General features: G+C 38.4%; 1 protein-coding gene across 9 annotated transcripts in view; it reads right to left on the reverse strand.

Annotated features, from left to right (window-relative positions):
* Window positions 1–15,726, reverse strand: part of METTL25 (methyltransferase like 25) — a 155,980-nt gene extending 140,254 nt beyond the window's left edge. For all 9 annotated transcript variants that reach the window (XR_009265499.1, XR_009265500.1, XR_009265496.1 and 6 more), the window contains exon 1: window positions 15,468–15,726. Coding sequence is in view for 3 of the 9 variants with exons in the window: in XM_058741892.1 (XP_058597875.1) it covers window positions 15,468–15,726 (259 nt within the window). In the remaining 6 variants the exon portion in view is untranslated. The remainder of the gene's footprint in view (window positions 1–15,467) is intronic.
* Window positions 15,727–15,797: the final 71 nt, after the last annotated feature.

Raw genomic sequence — 15,797 nt, forward strand, 5'->3', positions numbered from 1 at the left:
AATAACCCTTTCCTTTCCAGTATTTTTATTATTTAATAGATCCTCAGTGTTGATGGTCTAAGTTACTAGGCTGGCTTTTTTAGATAATTCCCATCTAAACAAAACAAGTAAATAATTTAAGGTACCAGAACATATAGATTAGTCTATTCCATTTGGCAAAATATATGTTAATAATAATAAATGGTTTTAAATAAATTTGCACAATCTAAATTTAAATCTCTAATAAAAAAGGCAAGATTGTTACTTGTTTGCAGAATCCCAGAGACATCTCAAGTGATACAACAACCTGATCCAGGAGAAGAATAAACCACATATTTTATAAGCTATATTACAAAACTGTAGTCATCAAGACAGTATGGCACTGGCACACACAAAAAAGTGACACACATATCAACAGAACAGAATAGAAAACCCAGAAATGGACCCACAACTATATGGTCAACCAATCTTTGACAAAGCAAGAAAGACTATCCAGTGGAAATAAGAGTTTTTCAACAAATGGTGTTGGGAAAACTGGACGGTGATATGCAGAATGAAACTGGACCACTTTCTTACACCATACCAAAATAAATAACTCAATGAAAGACCTAACTGGAAACAGGAAGCCATCAAAATCCTTGAGGAATGCACAGGCAGAAACCTCTTTGGTCTTGGCTATAGCAACTTCTTACTAGACAATGTCATCAAAGGCAAGAGAAATAAAAGCAAACATGAACTATTGGGACCTCATCAAGATAAAAATCTTCTTCACAGCAAAGGAAACAATCAACAAAACCAAAAGGCAGCCTATAGAATGAGAGAAGATATTTGCAAACAACATATTTGATAAAGGGTTAGTATCCAAAATCTATATAGAACTTAATAAGCTCAACACTCGAAACACAAATAACCCAGTGAAGACATGAATAGACACTTTTCCAAAGAAGACACCCAGATGGCTAACAGACACATGAAGAAATACTCAACATCCCTCATCATCAGGGAAACACAAACCAAAACCATGAAGAGACACCACGTCATACCTGTCAGAATGGCTAAACTTAACACAGGAAACAACAGATTTGTAGAGGGTGTGGAGAAAGAAGAGCCCTCTTACACTGCTGGTGGGAATACAGTCACTCTGGAGAATAGTATGGAGCTTCCTCAACAAACCAAAAATTGAACTACCTTATGATCCAGCTATTGCACTACTATGTATTTACCCAGAGGATCCAAAAATACTGATTCAAAGGGGGTACATGCTCCCCAATGGTTATAGCAGCATTATCAACAATTGCCAAATTATGGAGAGAGCCCAAATGTCCATCAATTGATGAATGGATAAAGAACATGTGGTGTGTGTGTGTGTGTGTGTGTGTGTATTCCTCTCTCTATATATACATGTATGTGTGTGTGTGTGTATATATATATATATATATATATATATACACACACACACATATATATACACACACACAATGGAATATTACTCAGCCCTAAAAAAGGATGAAACTTGCCATTTGTAATATATTTGTAAAGATGTGGATAGAGCTGTGAAATAAGTCAACCAGAGAAAGACAAATATCTATGATTTCACTTATATGTGTAATTTAAGAAACAAAACAGATGAATATATGGGAAGGGGGGCAGAAGAGAAGAGAGAGAAACAAACCACAAGGGACTCTTAATGATACAGAAGAAACTATGAGGTGACAGAGAGAGATGGGTGGGAGGTGGGCTAAATGGGTGATGGGTGCTAAGGAGTGCACTTGTTGGGATGAACACTGGGTGTTGGATGTAAATGATGAATCACTGAATTCTACTCTTGAATCCAATATTGCACTATATGTTAACTAAAATTTAAGAAAGGGGATTTTTTTTTTTTAATTAAAACTTGAAATAGAAAAAGTAAAATAAAATATAAAGTTGATAGATAAAAAATAAATAAATAAATAAATAAAAAGTAAACTTAAGTCAAATACACATACTAAGTGAAAGGTGGGAGAAGGAAGATTGAAAAGAACAAACAGGGGCGCCTGGGTGGCTCAGTCAGTTAAGCGCTGACTTCGGCTCAGGTCATGATCTCACGGTTCCTGAGTTCAAGCCCCGCATCAGGCTCTGTGCTGACAGCTCAGAGCCTGGAGCCTGCTTCAGATTCTGTCTCTCTCTCTCTGCCCCTCCCCCACTCATGCTCCGTCTCTCAAAAATCAATAAACATTAAAAAAAATTTTTTTTAAAGAAAAAGAACAAATGAGGCATCTGGGTGGTGCAGTCGTTTGGACGTCCACCTTCAGCTCAGGTCATGATCTCACGGTTTGTGAGTTCAAGCCCCATGTCAGGCTCTGTGCTGACAGCTCAGAGCCTAGAGCTGGCTTCGGATTCTGTGTCTCCCTCTCTTTGTGCCCCTCCTCCACTCACACTCTGTTCTCTCTTTCAAAAATAAAGATTAAAAAAAAATAAAAAGAAAAGAACAGAAGTAGAAATATTTTATACAAGTTTAAGTTTGCCAGATTAAAAATGACCCTCCTCCTAAAAAACAATAATTATTTCCAGATAATTTAATAATGGAATTATACTTCCAAATCTGTCTTTGGTAGAAAATACTATAAAGTATTAAGCAGTATTAAAGGTTTATAAAAGCAGGTGTTGTAGACAAAAGGACAGATTCACTATGTTTAGATAATGGCTTCATACTCAACAGATGCAAAGAGCAGTCAATTAAGAATAATAATCTTTGAGAAATAATTGTTGACAAAGAGCCAGCTGTAATGAAATTCTGAATACTCTAAAAATAGTCAGTTTTAAAATAAAAAAAAAATAGTTGTCATGATACATTACCTCACTAAGATGGCATAAACATTCTTAAGAAACACACAGAGAAGAATAAAACAATAAATGAGGAACAGCTTAACATGCCAGGAGGGAAAACTAGAATTTTATTGTGGAGAATGATAAAAACTTGTGGAAGCAATACAACAACTGAAACACACACAGCTGGACATTTTAAATTTCAAATACAAAGAATGATGAAAAACTTACTTGGGAAATGAAATCAACCAGTTTTGGATAAAAGCACTGTCACATAGCTGGAAATTAAATAATAAAAATAGATAGATAGATAGCATAGATAGATAGATACACAGACAGACAGATAGATAGATAGATATAGAAAGGAGCACCTGGGTGGCTCAGTTGGTTAAGCCTCTGACTCTTGATTTTGTTCCGCTCAGGTCATGATTTCATGGTTTGTGAGATTGAGCCCTGTACTGGGCTCTGTGCTGATAGCATGGAGCCTGCTTGGGATTTTCTCTCTCTCTCTCTCTCTGCCCCTCCCAGACTTGTGCATGTGTGTGCTCACATGCGTGTGTGCATGCTCTCTCTCTCTCAAAATAAACTTTAGATAGATTGATAAATGGTAAATTAAGCATTTTCTTGGGCAATGCTTAGAACATAGGACTTTCACAGATCACACAGTCTAGAAAGTATAATTTTCAGACTAAATGAGAAGAAACTAGAGTAAAATTCTGCTTAGAAAGGAAAACTCCATTCATCTTTCCATTTTGTTTTATACTATAATCACCAATATCTTTTATCTTTCTTATTGGAATGTGAATTTTTAAAGGCAAAGATTATGCCCAGTTCCCTTTGTATTCAAGCACAACACCTAGTACCATGTTATACTAATAAAATCTTAAATAATATTTGTAAAAAGTAGAATACAGACACCCAGAAGTTGTAAAGTGTAGAGACTACTGACCTTTCTTATCTTAATTCCAATAATGACTACAGCAAATTTTGAATACTGAATTTGTAGAGGGGAGAGACAAGATGCTCAAGGATTGCTTAGTCCTTTCTCTCACTTTTCAACTATCAGTAGGGTTAAATTCATTCCAATCACATTTGGTCCTTATAGCCTAGAGAAGTGATAATTCGTACTACCCAAATAAAACATGTAAACGGATTCTAAAAATATGAAGCGGTAGATAAATGGTTGAGGAGCAATGAATGTGAAATCTTAAAATCTCCATTTGGGTGACCTTAAATACAATATATCTAAAACTAAATGCATTATTTCCCCCAAAGAATTCTCTGAATTATCTTTGATTCCTCCATTTCCCTAAACTCATATAAATATCGGTCACCAAGAACTACCAATTTTCTCTGCACAAATTCTTTTAAAAATCATCACTTCCTTTGCATTTCCATTGCTATCATCTTGTCCCAGGCCAACCCTCAACTCTAGACTATCACAAAGGTGATTGTTGCCCCATGGAAGAATGATTCCAAACAGTTTAGCAGACTAGTCTCCAGAAACTGGCTGCGATATTTTTTTCAGACTTTACTCTTAGCTATTTAAAAATTTTATGAATGCTCTGCTCTCTGTTCCTGTCTATGTGTTTTATAGTTTTCCATATTTACCCTTTTGCTTACACTGCTCTACCTACTGGAATGTTCCTATACTCTATCCTTAGCTATATTAAATTTAACACATAGACAATGAGGACCAACTCTGTGGTGCTAACCATATGCTAGAGACCAGAACTCATATACTAATAAGGTCGAAAGAAGCAAGTCATTCTAACACAACATGCTAAGTGCTCTAATAAAGGTAGAAATAAAATATACAAATAATTAGTTTTGTTATTAATGTAGTATAATTTGATCTGGGCTTTGAAAAAAAGATGAGAAATAAATGTATTGTTACTAAATATTTGAGGTGGGGCAGAGGATTGCACGAACAAAATGAGGGAGGGGAAAAATACATGGCACACTAAGGGAACAAGGAAGCAGAAGTACAAGGTATACGAGCAGAGATAGAACCCCAAGAGAAGTACTGGTAATACTATACCACTCCTTTCTACTCCCTCCCTTCAACTTTGGTTGAAAACATACCTTGAAACTGAGAACTAAAAAACATAAAATAAAAAAAAAAACAAAAAACTGAGAACTGACATCAAATTATTTCAGCCATCTTCATAATTAAAGTTGATGTGGAGTCAGATCATGTAGGGAGTTCAATCATTTATTAACTTGGATGACCCAATAATGACTGGCCATATGTTTTTCTATCTCAAGATTCAGGTTGACTCACGCCCTCAACATGATCAGGGATTTAACAGCAGGGACTAATAAGGTCTGTAGATAAAACTTTTAAATCATTACATTCCCTAGGATTTGAGAACTAGGAGCCACCCTAGATCACTTTTAGTCAAGTGATCCATAACTATTTTTGGTTGTTCGGAAACAAACTCCTAAATTCACTTTCAGGGGGTACAAGAAAACTGACTGAAGGACACAAACCAAGAGTCATAATCTCTAGTACTTTGTGGGGGGGGGGGCCTGGAGAAATTATTTCAGATGGAGATGCTTGCTAGGGGATGAAGATAACACTTGAAGATATAAAGGGAGCTTTCTGCCATACAGAGATGTGGAACAAAATAGCCAGATCTGATTTTTTTTTTCAAGAGAAACTACAATCCCAGATTTATGGTGTTTGTGTGCATGTGTATATGTTAAATCTGTCAATTTTGAAATGTTGGCTGGAAAAAAACAAACAAACACTTCTTGGTCATGTAAGACATTTGTATAAGCCACATGAGATTGGGGGGCAGCTATTTTCCACCTCAGCCACTGAGGAACACCTCAGGTGTTACTTCTTATATGAGGAAACTAGGGCCTACGGTTAAATGTCTGTTCAAGACACACAGCTAATCAGACTTAGAGATGGATTATCCAGGTCTTCTGACTCTGAGTCCAGTCTGCCTCTATCTGAGGGGAGTAGAATATAGGGAAGATTAATAATATTTATTAAATGCCTACTCACGTGGTAGGTTTTAACATATATCTTAATTACTTTTACACAGCCCCTATAGGCAGGAACTATGATTCCCATTTTTCATATGGGAAAACTAAGGCTCAAAAGCTGAACCAAGTTGCACAAAATGATACAGCGCAGCAGTAAAGTATCAGAGCCAGGATTCAAAACTAAATGTGATGACCACAAAACCTATACTCTTTCCATGCTACCTCCTATTTGCTTACATTAACAATGAGGTTCCAACAGAAGAGGAGACAGGCGATAAGGCCAGAAGTTGAAGGACTTTATTTTGCAGGAAATATAGACCTACTGATGACTTTTGAACAGATGAAGGACAGGACCAGAAGTATGATTCTGGAAGATAATTGGAAAGCAGTATGAATGGAAAGGCAACTGAAATATAAAGTCTGAAGGCAAGAATAACAGCTCAAAGTTATTGCTAAAATTCTGCTGCAAGACTTAAAAAGGAGGAAATTAAACTATTTGCTACGGGAATGGGAAGCAGCAGATGCAAGAGAAATTGAGGGAGAAGAGATGACAGATTATGAGCCTGAGTAACAGGAAGAATGTTAATGCCATTTATAGAGAAGCCCTTTAACCACTGAGGTGATGAAGTTATAAAACAAAAATAAAGGCAGACCCTAGCAGTTATGAAGGCATGTAGGCAAGCAGGGTTTGGGTCTTGTGTGTGTGTGTGTGTGTGGGGGGGGGTGGTTTGTAAACCAGGCAAAGAATCTAAATCATGATAAACCAAAAAAATAGGTTACTATTAACTGCAAGCTTCCAGTGAAAGGTTAATGATTTGACAAAATTTATATAAACAACATAAGATGAATATCTAAACATATAGAAGGCACTCAAATTTATTCTGACCAGCTAAACATAAGCATAATTTAAATGGAACGAGGGGAGGGGCGCCTGGGTGGCTCAGTCAGTTGAGCGTCCAACTTCGGCTCAGGTCATGATCTCGCGGTCCGTGAGTTCGAGCCCCGCATCGGGCTCTGTGCTGACCGCTCAGAGCCCGGAGCCTGCTTCAGATTCTGTGTCTCCCTCTCTCTCTGACCCTCCCCCATTCATGCTCTGTCTCTCTCTGTCTCAAAAATAAATAAACATTAAAAAAAAAAAATTAAAATAAATAAATAAATGGAACGAGGGGAAAAAAAGCGGGAAATGTAATAATGAGAGATATCTTCATGAACTTTGTTGCACTGAACATGTTAATTATGGAAAGATATGGGGGATGGGGGCTCAAAACTTGGGGAGGATGTATTAAAAACTAGAATATAAATTCAGTTCTAAATGGTCTCATCTAAAAGGAACAATCTGAAAGCACCTTCTATATATCAAATAAGCAAAGTACGATGACAAATCACCCTGGGTTCCCAGATTTGCTTGCTTTGTTGCTCTCCCTTACTTATAATTGCAGTAGCAACCCAGGGACAGGGCTGACACTTGCCACTATCTTGTGGTGTCATATTATTTCCACACTTGAGGTCTCCTAAAAAGATCCAGAAAAACTGAAAAAGGGAAAACAGAGTTCAGGGAAATACATAAGGAAAGTGAATGAATAAAAGTTGAATACAACAGAGTAAAACAGATGACACTAATTATTTCTGTTTTCTCATTTTCTATTTCAAACACATTTTCTGGCTTCATATGTTTTAAATTAAATGTGAACACAACGTCAATACACCACAATAACCACCATCACCACCACCAACAAAAACTACTTAGGATGGCCAAGAAGAAATGTAATCTATTAAGATGCAATAAAAATAATTTAAGAGAAAGCTCAACAAAATAAAAACCTATCATAGCCATACACGTTCTGCGTTGTTCAATTAAAATGATAGTAAATTAATTACACAGATGCTCGCCAAAAGGAACCAATTCTCAGCATCCAATCCTAGTAAGGATCGTTTCAGTGACAATAAGAAACAGGAGAAGCAGCATATGGCCTCAAGAACCTGGAAGCAGAGAGTCAAGAGAGGCCCTGGAGGTTCAGGCAGGGTCTTAGAACAGCCCTGGGCTTTGGCAGTCACCAAGGACAGCTTGGATTTCCTGTGAGCTGAATAGGTTTTCCCCAACAGATTCTAAACAAAGTTACAAGAAATGAAAATATGCATTAATACACATTGATAAATATATTTATAAATATATTTAAGTATATTTAAATAAATATATTTATATATCTATATATAGGTAATCTATATTATATAATATAACCCATATCATTCATTTGCTAGGACACAGTCTCTTAATTTTAAAATTACAATTAGAACAAATAAAGACACACATTCTTAAAGAAAATTTTAATCAAGCTTGATAACTGGTTGAGCTGTCTCTGTAATCTAGATCTATTTCTACTTCGTAAAATATTTTGGCTACTCTAACTCAGAATATCATTTCCTTCTTGTGTTTTTGGAAGAATTTTCTAGACTTTGTGAAAACCAATAAATTTTCAAAGACCAAGAGATGGTACATTTGCAAATGTTACAGATTTATACATTCAGTCATTACTTCACAATGACACAGCCTTGTTCCCTTGAAAGGCGCATAACAAAATCTTATCTCTTGAGATGAGACATAGGAAACCCCTTTGTCCTGAGTCAGCAAAGTATTAAAAAGCTAGTGCTTCTTCCTGCAGATGGTTAACCTCACCTATATATGTAATGACTTTTAGAAATTTTAATCTGATGTGATGCCTGTCTTGATTTTACCTTCAAATTCTCAGGGTATCTTATTGTAATTTGCAATGTATTGAATGAAGTACAACATTTCCACATAGGGAAAAAAGTTACTGACTTCTATCTCCTCAAATTAAAATGCTTGGACCAAATCATACATAAAAACAAAAATAATAAACATAGTATATACACAGAGATCATACCAGAGACAATAGATGTCTAGTTCATTACCACATTTCAAGGGGTACCTTCAGTAACACTCATTATAGATCTATGCTTCACTTCATTCAGTCTTTAAGCATCAATTATTTCACTCATCTGTATCCCAGAAACTGTTCAAGTTGCTGAGTAGAACAGTGAAGAAAGCAAACACTGTTCTTGGTTTATACCTAGCTAATAATGTAGTTGCAACTACAGACAAGCCAGTGGACAATGACAATAGTGTGACATTTGTTAATATGGCAGAGAATACAGGTTGTTATAGGGGACATTCACATTTCTAGAAGTTCCTGACAGTTTACTTCTTTTAAGGAAAGACTTAATTACACAATCACCACTATACAGTATCATCACCACTATCACCATCATCATTTATTAGCCACGATTTATTGTACCCATGCTGAATTTCCAGTTCTACATTGGGTGCTATAGTATATCATCTTTAATCTTTACTACAGCTCTGCAAAACAGGTAAAATTTTACTTCTGAAAAAGAAAAAAAAAAAAAAGCTGTCACAGACAGATGTCAGCTCATAAGTGCCTGGCACTGACATACAAGTCACAGTCTTCTCTACTGAATGTGACAAGTGTCCCAGTACACCAATATCAGACAAGATCTGTGGTCATGACAACTCCATAGTCATGTCTGAGCACAGACAAAATCAAGGGCATGGTGCAAATGCAAAAGTGGTGAGAAATGAGGCGTTATGCCAACAGGCAGCAACAACTAGCCGCCAGTGTGAGGGAAACAACATGGAGGCAAATCCACCAGCCTCAATCAAGCCTTCAGCAGCTACGGCCCAGACAACATCTTGACTATAACCTCATGCGACCCCAAATCGGATCCACCCAGTCAATCTCCTAGAATTCCTGGCCCACAGAAACTGTGTGAGATGGTGTAGTTTTAAGTCACTTGTTTTGCAGCAACATATGACATTAATATAATTGTGTCAATATGTGTGTACTTCTCCAGTTAAAAATTTATGAGGTAGGTCATATAATTAAATATTCATTAATGTTATATTTTCCTTTAATTCTTAGAGATTATTCTTAGAGTATATTTTCTTGTAGTTCTTTGAATAATCTTTTAACAGTCACTTAAATCCAATACCTGAGTTCAACAAGGATCAGCTCCTATTAAGTCATTCTTTTCCCCTTTGGTTACACTTTTAATTCTTTGAACATAGCTACTTAAATCCAACATCAGTGCTCACTTGGAATCAGTTTCCTAAGTATGAATCACACTTTCCCGTTTCTTTGCACATCTAGTGAGTTTGGGTTAAAAAGCAGAATTGCAGGGAATTTGTTGTAGTGAATCTATTTTGTTTTTCTAAAGGTTTTGTTATGGTTGAAATTAACTCCTCTGGACTCCCAACTATGAAATCTATCTCCCTTCAGTGTGAAGCAGCTGATGTCTCTGCTCAATTGCTGATTTGCTACCCTGCCCCCTGAGGGTATCCCTGAACTTGTGCAGTGTAGCAGTCAGACAAAGATTTGGGTAGATTTCACAGACTGTGGGGTTCACCCTATGTTTCCAGGGCTCCCCAGCCTAAATTCCCACTTGCTAGCCCTGAGTTCTGCCTTTAGAATTCATGAATTCAAGCAGGCTCCTGATCTTTGCCACCCAAATTGTGTGCACTCTGGGGAACACACTCTTTCAAAAGGGCAGTAAATTTGCAAATCTTGTCAGAAGCTCTCTTTCAAAGGCTTACCATGCCCTAGTTTTGCCAGCAATTTTGCTGGATTCTGCATGTGACCTCTGCATGTGACCCAGGGATTGTGGCAGAGCTTGGAGCTTAGATCTCAGCTGTTTCTGTCCTGCTTCTACAATATATTCCTTAAATTTCCATCTGCTCTGATCTCTGAACTTTGTCATCACCACCTTGATGTAGTAAGGATGCAGCTTTCCACTGCCAGATCTAGGGGGGCTTGGAGCACAAAAGAAAGCAAGAAAGCCACGAACTCCCAGTTCTTATCCATCAGTAGAAACCTCTATAATAAAGTCTTCTCAACTACCTTTCGTCATCTTCCCAAACCTTCCAGTAGTTGTTTTTTAATGATCTGGCCACTGTTTATCATTGTTGTTTGCTAGAGAAACTATCTGATCTCTTCAAGTTGCCATTACCTGAAGTTATTTTATTAGCTTCCTATCATGTCTTCCTGATTCCATTCTCCCCTTCTAACAGTCTCTTCTCCACACAGAAGCCAGAGTCATAAATCACATATCACATAAATCATAAATCACATATTACACCCCACACAAAATCTTTTTTATTTTTAAAGAGAGAGTGTGTGAACAGGGGAGGGGCAGGAGGAGAGAGAGAAAGAATCTTAAGCAGGTTCCATGCTCAGTGCAGAGCCTTGTGCAGGCTCAATCCCATGTCCCCGGGATGATGGCCCTAGCAGTATGGCCTACAAAGTCCTATATAAAGTTACCCCAGGCCACCTCTCAAATCTTATCATTCACTAGTCCCACCTGGACCATTCTTCTGTGCTTTCAACACACCTAGCATATTCCAGCTTGGTACCTGCTCTTTACTTGGCCTAAAACACTCTTCCTCCACTTAGCTGTACGACTGGCTTTCTCCAAGTTTCTGTTCAAATTTTGTCTTGCTAGAGAAGACTTCCCTAATCACCCAATCTAAAATAGCATTTCTCTCTACCACACCATCCATCTTCTTCCCTTTCCCTTCCATGCTTTGCTTTTCTCTATTGTGTTTACTGCCACTTGATCTCACTTATTTATGTTTATATATATATACCATATATACGCTTGGTTTACTATGGATCTACCCTCTCTTAAACATAAGCTCCATGTGGCAGGAATTTTGTTGCATTCAGTATCATAACTGTAGGGTCTCGAATAAAACCTGGTAGGTAGGAAGTGCTCAATAAACATTAGTCAAATAAATGACTGGGTTAAGTGCTGCTATTTGCTAGGCATTATTGTATCAACTCATGTTACTTTCATAGTACTCCATCAAATAGGCACTATACTTATCCTTATTACAGATAAGGCACCTAAGTACAAAGCGTTGAAGTCCAAGTTAACAAAACTAGTAAGAAGTGGAGCCAGGACTTGAACTCTGGCAGTCCTGTCTGCAAAGCCCATTGCATTAGTCTACTCTGGCTGTCATAACAAAATATCACAGACTGAGTGAGTGGCTAAAACAACAGAAATTACTTCTCACAGTTCTGGAAGCTGGAGGACGGAGGTGATGGCAGAGTTGGTTCCTGGGGAAACTTCTATCCTTGGCTTGCAGATGGCTGCATTCTGTGTCCTCATATAGATTTTCTCTGTGTGCCCTCTTGATGTCTCTTCCTCTTCCTGTTGGATTAGGGCTCCACCCTTACTGACCTCATTTAATCTCATCTCCTTAAAGGCCCTATCTTCAAATACAGTCACAATGGAGGGTTAGGATTCTAACATATGAATTTGGAGGACGGGGTCCCGATTCAATCCATAACACTTGTAATTTATATCCATAAAATATAGTTATTTTCAGTATCTTTCCTTTTTATTTTAGAGAATTAAATGTTTCTTCTCTAATTGTTTTTAGGCAGACAGAGAAGAAACTTTCAGGACTCTGACCAGACCATAACATCACCTAGTAAGAGAAATCTACTAAAATAGCTACCCTGAGGATCTTCAGAAACAACTTGGTCTCATAAAACACCAAATGATTGGGCCAAACATCTGCTGGTGCACTTTTACACACTGTGCATTAACTCAAGTGAAGCTCTGGGAATTGTGTTTATTTGTAACTCCTCATACAGAATCAGCAGAAAACCCCACTTTATGCGGGTCCCTGATGGAAATCCTTTCCAGTCTCCTTGGTGCTCCTTTAACACACCATGCATACTCCCACATCAGAGCCTATGCACTTCCTGTTCTCACTGTCTGGCAAGTTTTACCTCCAGATAGCTTCATGACTCATTTTTCTCCTTTCTAGGTTTCTTTTCCAGAGATATCTACATGAATTCTTGCTGGAACAACCTATATAAATTGCAAACAAACTTTCCTCCTGCACTTCCTCTATTTATTCCTCCCTTCTATACTTGATTTTTCTGTGGCATTAAAAATTGTCTCTCTTCCTTCTAGAATGCAAGCAAGATGAAGACGGGGTTGTTGTTTATTTGCTATTTCCCTAGCTCCTAGAAAAGCATGCCACACAGTAGACACTAAGTAAGTGTTTGCTGAGAGAGTGAACAAACTTCCCCAAGGTTACAGAGATAGTGGTAGAACTGGAATTTGAATCACATCTGATACAAAAGTCTAAAAATTTAACTGCTAAATTCTACTGTACATAGACATGTGATGTAAGTTTTAATAAGATACAAATATAGTCAAAAGAGCAAAAACTATTCTTCTATGACACAAACAACAGACTTCATATAGAGACAGAGAAAATGCCTATAGTTTTTCTTTGCATGAACAAAAATTAATATCCCTTACAAGCGTGAATTATAGAAATTCATTATTTTAATAGTAAAGGCAGCTGACCATTTGCACAAGTGAATATTATGTATAAAAGTATGCAGGGCCAGGTACTTTTCAAAAGTGAACAATCTGGTCTAGACTCCACTGTTGTTGGATAACTAAAAAATTGATTGTAAGGTTTTCCCAAAAGATAGTATTTTACTCCTAGCCCAAGAGAACAAGTAAGTGGTGTCACTCATTCATTCATTCACCAAATATTTATTAACCACTTATAGTGACTGGGCACTGTACTAGGGATACAGCAGTAAACAAAACAATTCTTATATTCTTAAAAGGGAAAACAATAAAAACAAAACAACATTGGGGCGCCTGGGTGGCGCAGTCGGTTAAGCGTCCGACTTCAGCCAGGTCACGATCTCGCGGTCCGTGAGTTCGAGCCCCGCGTCAGGCTCTGGGCTGATGGCTCGGAGCCTGGAGCCTGTTTCCGATTCTGTGTCTCCCTCTCTCTCTGCCCCTCCCCCGTTCATGCTCTGTCTCTCTCTGTCCCAAAAAAATAAATAAAAAACGTTGAAAAAAAAATTTAAAAAAAAAAAAAAAAAAACAGAACAAAGGAATGTAGTCGTGTCATAAAAATGTTGGCTTTGATAATAGCCTTTGTAATTCACTCTTAGATAATTCAGAATAAACTTTCATTACAGTGAAGACCTCAGATGATGCAAGTTTGAATCTCCATTGCTGTGACCCTGATAAACTATTTCAAGTTGCAATTTCACAAAGAAGCGAAAACAGAACCCATCTTGCAAGCCTGATATAAATGTTAAAAGAGAAAATATTCAAGAAAACACTTAGCACACGGTAGAGTAAATAATAAATATCAAATAACCCTATTATTATCATTAGGATATGCAAAAAATCTAATTCTTTTATTGTGTGAAAACCCATATGAAAGTCTTGGGCTTCATATTTAATTGCTGGGTTTTTTTTTTTTCTTTCTTTTTTTTTTTCTTTTTTAGGAGCTACCATGAGTCATTCATTCATTCAACAAATGTACACTGAGAATTTAAGCCCTGTTACTAGGTGAGTACTGGGTATTAAGAGAGCAAACTGAAGAGATGTGTAACTTTTCTACAATGAACAGTACCTTTAAAGAAACCAGTATTTACCTATTACAGGAGGACCCTCTAGTGGTACTTTGTATTTCGGAGAATGCTCAGTGAATCAAGTTCACTAGTAAGTGCAAAGTTGGGAAAGCCTAGTAGCAAAAGGGAAGAAATTCCAGAAGCCTGACGGTGTCCTGTCATCTCTGCTTCTAACATGTACTCACCTCAGTAGAATCTAAATTTCTCCAAGGCAAGAAACCCAAGAGCCTACAAAAATTCATGGCACACAGTAGATACTTTACAAACAATTTTCACGTGAACTGGTACATATTTCGGGTATATATTTCAGGTCTTCACTACTACCATCCTATTCCATGACACAGGCATCTCTTTCTTGTACTACAGAAATGGCATTCTAACTGGACTCTCACCTTTTGCTCCATTAGTCTGTTCTTCAAACAATTATTAAAACTATTTTTTTTTTCAAATATAACTTACATTAAGTCCCCATATTGACCAAATGACTCCAAAGTTTTCCCATCACACTTAAAATTTCAGAGGACTGGAGATCCTGCGTGATGCGGCCCCTGCTTACCTCCCTGACCACACCTGCCATTTCCCCATGCCTGGCTCTAGACACTCAAGCTTTTCTACAGAACCTCAACCAGTCCTGCTCTTTTGTGCCTCTGGGCCTCTTTGGTTCCTGAAATCCTTTCCTGTGGCTCACTGCAGGCTGGCGCCTTCTCCTACTTCTTAGCACCTAAATTAGAGCAGTCTCCTCACACAATCGCTATCACATCTGTTTTCATTTATTTTTTCTTGGCCATTATTATTTTAAATTATCTTGATGTATTTCATAAAGGGTTGATTTATCTTCTGCCGTTTCCACTTGGAATCTAAAAGCATTGTCCGTCTTGTTTCCCACCATTCAAAAACTTTTTGTTGAATTACTCAAAGAACAACGCTCCTGCACGATTCCCTGTCTCTTTAAATTTGGAAAATACACAAGAACCCAAGGACGATAGAGATAACCCGGAAGAACGTACCAGGCCCACCCTGCCACGAACCCGACCCCGCTTCCGCTGCCCCGAAGCGAGTGCCTCCCGGCCCCGCCTCTGCCCGCCCCACCGCACACCTGTTTCCGCTCTTCTTCCGCTAGGGAGACTCTCTGTTGGGCCGGATGGTCTCTCGGCTCCCAGCCCGCCCCGCCCACTTGCCATTCACCTGATCCCATCTCGGCTTCCACCAGGCGGCGCGCCTCGGGGGACCGAGCCTCCGCCTCGGCCGCTGACCGCCTCAGCACCCCCAGGACGGTCTCCGGGGGCAAGTCGACCAGTTGCTTCCACACGGACTCAGTGTAGAAGTCCACCGTATGTGCACTGGAAATGGACAGGGCTTCTCTCAGGAACTGCAGCAGTCCCTGCAACTTGGCACGCAACGTGGACAGGTCCTGGGTCACTGGGAGAGGAAAAGAAGCCGCCATGACGCTCACCCTCCCGGGCTGTAGGTGGCGCAAACGTAGCCGCAAGGCGAGGGCTCGGTCGCAAGTAACTC

The sequence above is a fragment of the Neofelis nebulosa genome, chromosome 8, assembly GCF_028018385.1.
Source record: "Neofelis nebulosa isolate mNeoNeb1 chromosome 8, mNeoNeb1.pri, whole genome shotgun sequence".
Lineage (NCBI taxonomy): Eukaryota > Metazoa > Chordata > Mammalia > Carnivora > Felidae > Neofelis > Neofelis nebulosa.